This window comes from Trypanosoma cruzi, genomic scaffold (genome assembly GCF_000209065.1).
Source record: "Trypanosoma cruzi strain CL Brener 1047053517189 genomic scaffold, whole genome shotgun sequence".
Classification (NCBI taxonomy): domain Eukaryota; phylum Euglenozoa; class Kinetoplastea; order Trypanosomatida; family Trypanosomatidae; genus Trypanosoma; species Trypanosoma cruzi.
Genome location: NW_001849405.1, coordinates 100,156 through 111,720, shown reverse-complemented (window position 1 = coordinate 111,720; position 11,565 = coordinate 100,156). Strand labels below are relative to the sequence as shown.

At 45.2% G+C, this 11,565-nt stretch overlaps 2 protein-coding genes across 2 annotated transcripts, besides 45 other annotated features; both read right to left on the bottom strand.

Annotated features, from left to right (window-relative positions):
- Nucleotides 1–1,587, bottom strand: Tc00.1047053504133.15 (hypothetical protein, conserved; the record flags this gene model as incomplete). Its single annotated transcript, XM_801841.1, has 1 exon — nucleotides 1–1,587. A coding segment is annotated over one exon (1,587 nt), but the record flags the coding sequence as incomplete, so codon positions are not given.
- Nucleotides 1–1,948: a sequence feature (heterozygous, Esmeraldo-like haplotype).
- Nucleotides 1,949–3,132: a sequence feature (haploid, Esmeraldo-like haplotype).
- Nucleotides 1,997–2,021: a microsatellite.
- Nucleotides 2,172–2,207: a microsatellite.
- Nucleotides 2,296–2,316: a microsatellite.
- Nucleotides 2,447–2,486: a sequence feature (CT-rich).
- Nucleotides 2,541–5,309, bottom strand: Tc00.1047053504133.30 (tyrosine protein kinase, putative; the record flags this gene model as incomplete). The annotated part of the gene is made up of 1 exon (XM_801840.1): nucleotides 2,541–5,309. The coding sequence occupies one exon, from the start codon at nucleotides 5,307–5,309 to the stop codon at nucleotides 2,541–2,543; it is 2,769 nt and encodes a 922-aa protein (XP_806933.1).
- Nucleotides 3,133–3,647: a sequence feature (areas merged during assembly that could not be assigned to a particular haplotype. This can correspond to areas where the two haplotypes were merged or to regions with more than two copies in the genome that were merged during assembly.).
- Nucleotides 3,648–6,628: a sequence feature (heterozygous, Esmeraldo-like haplotype).
- Nucleotides 5,554–5,580: a sequence feature (AT_rich).
- Nucleotides 5,625–5,715: a sequence feature (A-rich).
- Nucleotides 5,968–5,988: a microsatellite.
- Nucleotides 6,123–6,170: a microsatellite.
- Nucleotides 6,228–6,269: a sequence feature (GA-rich).
- Nucleotides 6,386–6,428: a sequence feature (GA-rich).
- Nucleotides 6,455–6,578: a sequence feature (T-rich).
- Nucleotides 6,629–6,728: a sequence feature (areas merged during assembly that could not be assigned to a particular haplotype. This can correspond to areas where the two haplotypes were merged or to regions with more than two copies in the genome that were merged during assembly.).
- Nucleotides 6,729–7,391: a sequence feature (haploid, Esmeraldo-like haplotype).
- Nucleotides 6,779–6,805: a microsatellite.
- Nucleotides 6,994–7,067: a sequence feature (GA-rich).
- Nucleotides 7,068–7,091: a microsatellite.
- Nucleotides 7,092–7,145: a sequence feature (GA-rich).
- Nucleotides 7,119–7,185: a sequence feature (A-rich).
- Nucleotides 7,366–7,427: a sequence feature (A-rich).
- Nucleotides 7,392–7,583: a sequence feature (haploid, non-Esmeraldo-like haplotype).
- Nucleotides 7,584–11,565: part of a sequence feature (heterozygous, Esmeraldo-like haplotype) that runs on past the window's edge.
- Nucleotides 7,647–7,669: a microsatellite.
- Nucleotides 8,304–8,393: a sequence feature (T-rich).
- Nucleotides 8,614–8,634: a microsatellite.
- Nucleotides 8,730–8,763: a microsatellite.
- Nucleotides 8,842–8,868: a microsatellite.
- Nucleotides 8,881–9,097: a sequence feature (T-rich).
- Nucleotides 9,188–9,219: a microsatellite.
- Nucleotides 9,414–9,435: a microsatellite.
- Nucleotides 9,513–9,532: a microsatellite.
- Nucleotides 9,619–9,651: a sequence feature (AT_rich).
- Nucleotides 9,655–9,692: a microsatellite.
- Nucleotides 9,709–9,748: a microsatellite.
- Nucleotides 9,849–9,909: a sequence feature (T-rich).
- Nucleotides 9,905–9,930: a microsatellite.
- Nucleotides 10,171–10,196: a microsatellite.
- Nucleotides 10,219–10,247: a microsatellite.
- Nucleotides 10,463–10,587: a sequence feature (T-rich).
- Nucleotides 10,838–10,862: a microsatellite.
- Nucleotides 11,106–11,138: a microsatellite.
- Nucleotides 11,381–11,486: a sequence feature (T-rich).

Sequence of the window (11,565 nt, the reverse complement as noted above, 5' to 3'; positions counted from 1 at the left end):
CATCCGACACAACTCCTCCTTCAGCTTGGCATTCTCTGCCGCCATCTCGGCCTCCATCCGGTGCATGGTCGCCTCCGCATCGGCACACTGCCGTGCAAGACGCTCCACCTCTCCCACAGCGCTATCCCGGGCCAGTGTGGCGCTTGACAAGGCAGCCTCCAGCTCCGCTAGCCGCCCTCGAAGCTCTGTCACGAGGCCCTCCGGTTCGGCCTGGCCATCCCCGGACACGGCATCACCAGTCGCCGTGCGGTGCTGCTCGGTGCCAACGCCAAAAACGTCATCGCCATCGTCACCCTGGTCAGGAAATGACCCTGGTTCCTTCGACGGCGCGCCCATGCTGGCAAACGGGTTCGTGGACGACGCGGCTGCGCGGCGTGGCGGCCCGGCTAGCTGTGTCTGCTGCTGCGACCTCATCCCGGCCTCCATCCGGTGCATCGCCGCCCCCGCTGCCTGACGCTCCTCCTCATGGCTCTGTTGCATCCGACACAACTCCTCCTTCAGCTTGGCATTCTCTGCCGCCATCTCGGCCTCCATCCGGTGCATGGTCGCCTCCGCATCGGCACACTGCCGTGCAAGACGTTCTAGTTCTTCTTCCATATGTGTGCTTTCTGGAACTGGTGTATATGGTTTATATTCGGATTTCATTTGTATTTTATGCTCGAGGTAGATGACTGTTTTTTGTGAATAATTTTCCTGTTCCGTAGTGTTTATTAGTTCTTCTTGTATCATACAAACTTTTTTTAGTAGCGCTGCCACTTCTTCTTGCAGTTTTTGGTTGTTTTTGTTGAGATTCTTGTTTTCTTCCCCGAGTTTGTCGCAGTAGAGTATTTTCTCCTGAAGTTTTAACTGCAGCTCTTGTATTTCAACCTGCTTGCGTGCCACTAAAGACTCGGCGTCGTGAAGGTCCTCAAATGTTTTCAGGTGAGGGCTTCTACAATTATCTTGCGCACGTGGACGCATGGCGGGATCCATCTCCTGCATGTGGTCAGAGCCCCCGTCATACCGTACTCCCATCTCCTTTTCATCTGGTGGAATTAATTTCCTTGCGTCATTCTTTAAATTGCATTGAATTTGAGCGTCGCGCTGGGCAAGCTCGGCAGCAAGTTTGGTTAGTGCCTCCTGCTGTTTTTCAATTGTCTCTTGAAGCAAGTGGCTTTCTTTTGTTAGGATTTCAATTTGCCGGACGTCCCGTATATGTTGCTCGCGAACGGAATCCAGAATTGAGTAATCAATAATGGCCGTTGTACAGTCATGTGAGGTGGAGATGTTGTCCCCGTCTCTACGGCTCTCCGAGAGCAGTTCCACCGGCTGCGGCAGCACATACGAAAGTCCATGCGTTTTTTCCGTCGCCGCTTGCCCTTCCTTGACGGGAATACTGCACAGATCAATCACCGCCTCTGAATGATACCGCATTTCTACACACGGACTTCCTTTCTCTTCTGCGCGTAGCCGCTCTTCGTACAAGAGACGGCCGCGCTGTTTTAGCCTGGCTGTTTCTTCAGGACTGCGGTCGAAGTCCCTCATGCGGCACGACTCCAGCAAGGCCTGGCCCCGCTCCAGGCGCAGCTTCCTTAGCCTCTCATCCATCACCGCCGACCGCTCGCTTCACAGAAGCACGTGGATGTACTGACGAACACCCACACACGCCCCGAATGCTCAGGCGGTTTAAAGACCGTCTCCGTGTCGTCAAAGATGGAAACAGTAAAGGACAAAAAAAGGAAGACGCAGGCGGTCCCTTTTTTTTTTTTTTTTTTCACAAACCCTAATTTTGCGCAAGCACAAAAACTCTTCCTGTGCAATGGGGAAAAAACATACGTCAAGTGGATAAAAAAATGTGGGCAGGTAAATAAAAAAAAAAAAAAAGGTTGGAAAAAAAGGGAAAATACCAAAAGCTGCGTCCGTGAAGGAAAAGTGGGAGCATTCGTGAGATGTTTTGTTTGTGAAAAACACAAACATTACGTCCATTATACCACACACACACGTACAGACACAAAGGTATATATATATATATATATATATATGCAGGCCATTGTCAGAAGGCACAGTGTTAAAAGGAAGAAAAAAAAAAAAAACGCACTTGGTCTACACAGACACACACAAAGAGAGCAACAATAACAGCAACACAAACATATTGTTTTTTTAATTGTTTGATTTGTAAAATGAAGTTAAGATTCTTCTTCTTCTTCTTCTTCCTTGTCTCCTTCTTCCAATTTTTTTGGCCAACAAGCAAACGACACGTCGCGTAGGGGTTTCACGGACAGCGCTGGAAGTAATGCAACTCCCAAGCCAAATAACAAAAAAAAAAAAAAAAAAAAACCTTCACGACCACAGAAATACACACTCACTTACACACACTCATACCCAAAATAAATAATAATGGCAACAAAACAAGATTAGGCAAGCCTTTTCTACAAATACAAATGCACACATCTGTGCATCCATTTATCCCCCCACCTTCCTTCCCTCCCTCCCTCTCTCTCTCTCTCTTTGTCTCCTCTGGAAGTGCTTCTTTCTGAGTTGCCTTCGTTTATATATGTACTTTACTTCACGTTGACAAGACGCCGGTAATGTTTTTCTACCGTATGCAAAAGCGCCTGCACGGTGCGTTGGTCGGCTTCATCCTCAAGTGGGACAAGTGGTATTGTCAGCAGCTGCATACCGTTGCTTTCTTCCGTGTCCGTTACAACAGGAGGAAAGGGGTAATGAAGAGACGACTGACAACGAACAACGACTTGCTGAAGAATCAGCCGTAAAATGGCTATGGCTTTTTCATACATACGTTTCTGCCGATATCGTTCACCCTCGGGTCGTACCTCTTCTTCCTCCATGACGTTGTCTTGCTCATGGCTGTCACTAAGCATAAGTTCCTCGGTGGCTGCAGCACGAATGAGCGAAACAGTGCGTTCGAATAACAAGGTATGTGCGGAGGGGTATGTCAACTTCTGCGGATTCGCTGGCAGTGGGGTTAAGGATTCACCGGATGCTTCCATCCCACACATACTCCCTGTGGAGAATGTCAATGTCTCGGCACCCATTGATATGTGAGTAGTGAGGCATGGCAAATTCCGCTTCAGTCTTTGAGCGGTTTCATGAATGTAATTCTCCATTAACTTAATATCGTCGGGAAGAGCAAATCGAGAAGAACTCCGGGCACTGTAACAAATACTGCTAGAGGCGTCCAGGCAGACCGTTCCACCAGATAAACGGTGTTCCTCCAGCAATGCCGCCCTTGCTACCGCACGGAGAAGTTCCCAGGCGTAGGACAACAACACAAGCCCACGCCCCGGGTCGCTCTCCGCCTCCAGAACATCATACCGTAAAATGTAAAAATACTCACGAAAGGCCTGGTAGATAAGTTGCTGACGTTGCAAAGGACTCCAGTTAGAACCAAGACCCTGGACATGTAATGGTCCCGCCACCTCGTCCTCTGAAGAGGGAACTCGAAGTGGGATGCCAGTAACCCCTGCTGATGGTCCGGTCGCCGCCATCTCTGTTGTGACCGATTCTTCTGCCTTAATTATTTTGGTCGTGGCAGCCACAACATCTTCTGCTTTTATTACTTTTGCAGTATTCAATTTTTCTCCATGAGCTACAGCCGGTTCCACTGTGTTCGTTACGGCCTTTACCTCTTCTGTTGCGCGCATTTTCTCCGGTTGGGAAATCCACGGATGGGCTCGCACCTGTTCAATGGTGTAGCGAGTTTTCGAATCTGGATCCAAAATGTGCCGCATAAGCTCGTAGCACTCACGTGAAAAAGGGTTCACCTCCGACTGATGTTGTTTGAACACATTTCCTTCCTTTCTTTTGTTTTCTGAGCGAAAAACGTTACATGACATTTCTAGCTCTTCTGCACGCGTAATGGCATTCAGAAGCTCCTCTGGCGTGCGAACAGAGGAAGCAGAATGCAAATAAGGGTGCCTAGCAAAAAGTAATTCATACATGATGACTCCTAGAGCCCATACTTCCGCCTGGAAGTCGTACAATTCTCGTGAGAGTCTCTCCGGCGACATGTACGCCACCGTTCCAACAGCCGATTCAAACATGACATTCGCATCAGGGACGCAAATACTGCTGCCAAAATTAGATATTTGCTTTGCCATGCCCCAATCCGCCACCTTTACCACCGCCCTGTCAATATTCGTGGTCGTCAGAAGAATATTCGCAGGCTTCAAATCGCGGTGCATCATGCGGTTGCTTTTAAGAAAGCAAAGAAAGTCTACAAGCTGTCGCATAATGTGCTTCGCCTGTCGCTCAGAGAGCGGATCGTTTCTTGCGAGAAACTCCTTCAAGTCGCCCCCTTGACAGAGCTCCAAGACAAGCGCCAGCGTCATTTCATTCCTATCCTTTTCTTCGTGTCGGAAGGCACCAAACATGCGGAGAATATTCGGGTGGTCCAGCTTTTGTAGTCGACCCAACTCTCTCGGTTCAATGAGCATTTTTGCTCGCTTGCTCACTGGCCCCTTGAGAATCTTCACGGCAACCTCGTAGCCTTCCTCCCGATGCCACCCGCGGTAGACAGTTCCAAACTTCCCTCTTCCCAAGACACTTCCCAGCTGCACCATGTACTTGCCAACAGACAATGCACCGCCCTGCCGCTGCGCCAACGATGCTGGTGGCGGTAAGCTCTGCGTCTTCTCACCAGCAACACCAGCAGCAGCATATTTTTTCTCCTCCGCGCGGTGAGTTTTGGCCTCTCCCTTATCCGTTTCTTCTTCTTCTTCCCTCTTCCCTTTTGCTTCATTCTCATTGAAGAGGCGCGAACACGCCCCCTCCTCCGCGCCGCAGCAGCCCGTGAACGAGGAAGATTGTTCCGGTGCGATGGAGGCCGGATCATCGTCCAACTCCCCTTTTCCTTTCTTCTCTTCCTTTTTGGCCACATCACGCGTAAAGAACGCCTGCATGTCCTCCACACCACGCAGCTGCAGCATGGACATGACAGTCACGGTGTCCTCCTCAACAGTGTCAAACGTTCCTAAAAGATGAATTACACCTGGCCATTGCTTCAGCAGCAACATGGCGCCCTTCTCGGCCTCCTTGCGGAGCTCCTCCCGCAGCTCCAAACTCCCCTTGAGAGTTAAAACACCCACCTCCGTAGCGTTGCTGACGTGCCTCCCCCGGTACACGACGCCAAAACTTCCCTCTCCCACAACTTCATCCCAGTCGACCTTGTAGTCCAGCAGCTCAGCTCTCCCTGCCTCCTGTGTGCACCCCACGGCATCGCCCTCCCCACCACAGTCATCACCACCCCCCTTAAATTCATCGCCCTCACGAGCTGGGAGCTGCAGCTCGGAGGGATGGGACTCTTCCATCGCCACTCGCCTCCGTAATTCGATTCGTTTTTTCTTTTTCTTTTTCCCTTCTCTTTTCCAATCTTCTCACCCACTCACTGTGTCAATCTTTTCCCCTTTTGCGTGGTGTATTATTCCCCTTCCTGTCCTTTTCTTTCTTTCTTTGTTTTGTTCCCTCTCCTCCTGTGTGTGTGTATGTGTGTGTTGGTTTAAACAAACACACCGCACAAAACAGACAAAAGAAGCTACAAGACAGAAAGAAAACAAAAATAATAATAATAAAAATAAAAAACGATGGCCCAAGAATCATGTGGCAGCAGTGGCCGCGATAAATGCACAAAAAGAAGAAATAGTTAAGAATAAAAATAAATATAGAAACACACACAGAGATAGAGAGAGAGGGAAAAAAAAAAAAAAAAGGAAACATGTACGCGGATGCACGCTATGTACGTATCGGAACTGACATGCTCCGCACCTCTCCTCCTCCTCTTCCTCCTCACCATCCATTTCGTAAATCGCGCAGCAACAACAGTCATCACCACAACCATCTGCCGCTGCCTCAAATGCCCTTGTCGTCGCCCAAATCAACACCTCACAATGACTGCTCATGTACGCCACTCAGATGAGCTCCGTCCGCCGCCGGATGCAGGCCTCCATCCTTTAAAAAAAGGGTCCGCCCTTTTTTTTTTTTTTTTTTTTTGCTGCGCAGACACTAATCCCCTCTCCGTCCACCCATTTGCCGGCAGCACTCCTGTGCGCATGCGTCGCCGAACAATTCCACGTGGAGAGTGGGCTGAGGAGAAAAGCTGACGCGCGTCAAGCCTGTTCCCATGCAAAAAAAAAAAAAAAAAAAAAAAAAAAGGAAAAAAAGAAACACAAAAAGGGGTATATTTTAAATGAAAGACCGCGCAATCCCGCAAGGACCACGGAAATAAATAAAGAGAGAGATATATAAAGACAGAGAGAGAGAGAAAGAGAAAGCCACACACATGCGTGCAGGGAACGAAAGAAGAGGAGGGGAAAGCGGGAAAAATGAGTAAAAAAAAAAAAAATGGAAAAAAGAGGGGTGGTGGCTAATGCATCGACAAGCGTTGGATAAGGAAAGAAAGAAAGAAAGAGTGAGAGAAGAAAAAAAAAAAGTCAAAATGCACCATAAAAAATAACACTTTTTTTTTTTTTCCTTTTCTTCTCTTCTTCTTCGTTCTTTTCTTTTCTTTTTTTTTTTTTTTTGTTGTTGTTTTCGTTTCTTTTTTTTTTTTATTATTTTATTACCATTTTTTTTTTTTTTTTCCCTCAACGTCGGGCGGAAAAAAAAAAAAAAAGGAGAAAAGGGGCGGTGTGAAGAGACAACAACAAAACAGAAAAAACCCCCAAAAACAAACAAACAACGACCCACTCCCCCAAACAAACCCAAAAAAAAAAAAAAAAAATTGAGGGAGCAGCGCAGTCAACATGTGTTTAGATCGCGGCAACGACAATTTTACATGTGGAGAAAAGAGAAGAAAAGAGAAGAAAAGGGGGAGGAGGAGAAGTGGCGGAGCGGCTCAAAGTCAACCATCACCAGCCACCCGCCCACAAAACACAGACAGCCGGCCAAAGAGAAAAAAATGGGAGAAAAAAAAAAAAGCCTCCGGAGGCACTGCAATCACAGACAAACAAACAAGAAGAAGTGTAAATAAACATCGTTAATGACTGCAGGAAGCATGAAGAAGAAAAAAAAAAAAAAAAAGAGTGAGAGAGAAAGAGAGAGTGAGAGAAGTGGAGGAGAAGGAGGAAGGGAACAAACAAACAAACAAACAAACAGCAGAAGCAGCCGGAAGGAAAAGCGGCAAACAAAAAAAAAAAAAAAAAGAGGAACAGTTTAAAAAAAAAAATACAAATGAAATAAAAAATGAAAGCCAAACGGAAGTGCAACTGAAGTGTTGTTGTTGTTTTTTTTGTTTGTTTGTTTGCCTCTTTTCCTTCCGGCTGCTGTTCGTTTGTGTTGTGTTGTGGTGTCGTGCTCTGTAAAGGAGGCAGCAGCAGCAGCAGCACGGTGGGGGATTGTGTGTGGGGTGTAGGAGGTTGCAGAGGGGTTAAAAAAAAGGGGAAATTATAAAAAAATCAAAATCAAAAAAAAAAAAAGGAAGATGAAAAAGACATCAAAAGGCGTGTGTATGTCCCTCCGTCGATCTAAAAAAAAAAGCTGAAGAATTCGACGCAAACAGTAATTTGCAGTGCAATCATAAAAAAAAAGAAAAAAAAAGAAAATGAGAAATGGATAAATTCATGCGTGCGGAAACACACATGCCAACCCTCTCCCATCACGTTATTTGTGCCCACAAATTATAACGTGCAAACACATCCCACACACACATGAAAAAAAAAAAAAAAAAAAAAAAGGAACACCTCCCCCTCCCCCTCCTCTGCCCTGTCATTTCCATTCAGACATGCACGCCCATTTGCACATGCAGACCCTTCCCCCCTCTTTCCTCATTTCCTCCCCCACTCTCCTATTCGCTCGTTAAGTTCGCCTGTTATTCTCTTCTGCCTTGTCGTCTCCCTTGTGCGCGCGTCTCATCTCGACCCAACCACGCCATACATGTTCGTCACACAAGTCCCACCTCCGGTTTATTTTCTCCTTTTCCTTTTTTTTTTTCTGCCTCGCTACCGTCGCTTGGGAAGGCAAAGAGGGAGGAAGTTTCATTCGGTTCTTGTTGTTGTTTGTTTTTTCCAATGTTGCCTCCCCGTTAACCCCCCAGCCCCTCCACTCCTCCTCCTCTTATTTTATTTTTTTTTTTTCTCCGTCCTCACGTCTTTGGATATCGCCTTCTCTTCCCTCCTCATCCCCCCTTTTGTGCAGCCCCTCCCAGCGGTCCTCTCTCCGTCAGAGTTCTGTTGTCTCCGTCTGCCTGCCTGCTGGGTTGTTCCGTTGAATATCACCCCATTCCGTGTTGTTGGCTTTTCCGCAAACAAACACACAAAAAAAAACATATCTTCCTCCACCTCCTCTTCCCCTCGCCTGCGTGTGTGTTATTTCTGTTTTTTCCCTCAATCTCTCTCTCTCTCCCTCTCTTTTTTTTTTTTTTTGTTGTCTCTCTTTTTTCTAATCCTTTCGTTTTCTTTGTGTGTGTGTGTTTTACCGCTTCCTTCTCCATGTAATGACTGTTGCATCCGTCCCATATACACACACACACACACTCCTTTTTTGTTGTTGTTTTTTTGTCGTTGTGGTTGTTTCCTCTCACACACAAACTGTGCGCGGCCGCAAGAGTATAAGAAAGGCTTTTTTAGTGCCAAAAAGGCAAAAAAAAAAAAAAACATTTGTCTACACGCAAATACGTCCATATATATATATATATATATACGTGTCTGTCTGTGTGCATGTCTGTGTGTGCATGTGAGCACCCGCACCGCACCGCACAAACACACACGCACGCAGACATGCACACGTTTAAACGCCTCTTTCTTTCTCTCTCTTTCTCTCCCTCTTTCTTTTCTTTTCTTTGGTTTTTCCCCCAGAAACACAGAGACAAAAAAAAAGCCCTCTCTTTTTTTTTTTTTTCCATCATTATTATTTTGTTTTGTTTTATTTTGTTTTTCTCCTTCCCCTTTTTTTTTCTCCCTTCCATTTGTTTGTTTGTTTGATTTTTGTTGTTGTTGTTGTTGATTTTCTTTCGTTCGTCGGTGCAATTTTTGGTTTTTCGTTTGTTTGTTTTTTCGCTCCTCCCCTCCCCCTCTTTTTTTCCTCTTCCTTCTTTTTGTCAGCCCCCCTTTTTTTTTCTTGTTTCTTTGCTTTTTGTTCTCCTCCTCCTCGGCTCCCCCCTGCTGTCTTTTCGTGGATTATTTTTTTTTTTTTTGGGGGGGGGGGGGGAAGGAGAAGGAGGGGAGTGAAGTTTTCTTTGAATTTTAATTTTAAATTTTTTTTTTTTTGGTTTTTTTTTCTTCTTTTCCTCGTGCGTGTGTGTGCCTTATTTTTTGTTATTTTTTTTTGGTTTTTGGTTTTTGTTTTCCCCCTTACGGAACGACAGTCAGTGGCGCCGAAGCCTCCCGCCCCCTTCTCCCCCGCACAGTTATTTACATGCGTCGACACACACACACAAAAAAAAAAAAAAAAACCACCCACCCGTACATATACTTGCACACATATATATATATATATATATATGCACCTTAAGCATGCATGCTTGTGTGTACGTCTGTGGCTGTCTGCATGGGCATAGGTGGATGGGTGTATGGAACTGCGGGAGGGAGGGAGGGAGGGATACTGACGTAAAGACAAATATATATATATATCGATGGGTTGGTAAATAAGAAAAATCCCCTTTCATTTCATTTCATTTTGTTTTTGTTTTATATATATATATATAAAGATTATTTAATTCTTCACACATCTCAAATACACGCACACACACACACACACGCCCCCTCTTCCCTTTCATTTTTTTTTTTTAATTTTTTTTGTTTTTTTTGTTGTTTTTGTTCCCTCTTTTATTCTCCACCCTCCTACAACCCCCTTTCTTCTCTTTTCCTCGTTTGTGTGTATGTAATGGTTCCTTCTGGTCTTTGTTTGTTTGTTACTTCTTTTTTTTTTTTTTTTTCTCCTGCTTTCGCTCTTTTTATTTTCTTTTCTTTTTTGTTTGTGCGTGTGTGTGTGTGTGTGAGGAAAGAGGGGGGAAAAGAGGGTTCTTCTCTTCTTCTCTCATGCAATTCGTGTATTCCTGCAGGAGCCTACCACCACCACCATCAACATACATGCATGCATGCACGCCATACACAACAACGGGTGCCTACAGTGTGAATTATGGGTGCAATGGGTACATTAGTCGCACACAAACGGAAACAGAAAAAAGAGAGACTGAAAAAAAAAAAAAAAAGGGAAAAGGGTGTCTGTGTGTCTGTAGGGGGGGGGGGGGGGGGGGAGGTGGGAAAAGGGGTAGCATCCAACAGTAAAAAAAAAAAAAAAAAAAAAAAAAAAAAGAGAGAGACAAATGTCCATACATAAAAAGTTAATACATTACACGCAATACACCCGTCATGAATTTATAATCCCTCCGCCTTCCATCCGTACTAATTCTGCTAAAATACTATTTCTACTGCAATGAACATTATTGTGTGGCTGTTGTTGCTACCCCTCAACTCTTCCCTTGTTCTTGTTTTCTACCCCTCCCTACACCCTTCCCCCCTCTCAGTCGTTTTTCTCTTTTTTTTTTTTTTTTTTTTTCTTCTTCTACTTCTTTTCTTCCCTTCTTTATTTCTTTTCCTTTGGTTTTGTTGCTTTTTGTTTGTTTGTTTGTTTGTTTGTTTTTTTTTTGTTTTTAAGTTTATTTTTATTATCCTCATATAAAAATTATAAATGCATAAAATGCGTGTCTCTGTGTGTGATGTACTTTTCTTCCCTGCTGGTTTGTCCAAAAGTGTCCCCATCTTACGCGCGGAACAGACACACAACACACAGGCAAGCGCAGTTCATGTATTTAATAATAAATGTGCAATTGTACCGGGGAGGGAAGGGAAAAAAAATATGTATTTAATAGGTGTAATTGTAACTGCATAAGTACCCATGCATGCACACACACACACACACACACACACCGTCATGTACACGTGTGTGAAGCTCTTATCAATGGCCGTCACAGGCAGCACCGTTGTTCCTTCTGGTGAATGCATTTCCCTCCTCCCCTCCTCCCCTCCTCCCCTCCTCCCCTAACCCTCTCGAGTATTCCTCTCACATCTCATCTTTTTGTTTTTTTTTTGTTTTGCTTGATTTTCCCCCTACCCCTCTCAGTTGACATCCCCTCCTCTTCCTCCTTTCCCCTCACTTCCTTCCCTTCTTTGTTTCTTTTCTTTTCTTTTCTTTTTTTTTTTTTTTGCATGTTGGAATATGTCCCCCGCAGGCCCCCGCTGTTTGCACCGCACATTCGCCTCCGCCCCACGCGATTTGTTTCGATTCTCTCTTCCTCCACACACACACACGCACCGTCCCTCAGCACGCATCTCACGCTTTTTGTGGTGTTGGTGGCTTCTTGTCTGCTCCTCCTTCTCCCCCCCAACTCTTTTTTTTTCTCTTTTTTGTTGTGGGGAGGGGAAGGAAAGGAGGAAGGGGGTCTTCTTTTTTTTTTTTTTTTTTGTTCTTGTTTTTGTTTTTGCTTTTGTTTTTGTTCCGTTGTTGTAGTTTTTTTGTTTTTTTGTTTTTTGTTTTGTTTTTTTTTTGTTTTTTTGTTTTTCTCCTGTTCGTTTGTTGGTTTTATTCCGTCGGCGCTCCAAGTGCGTCGTAACGCTGACGGTCGTCGTCCTC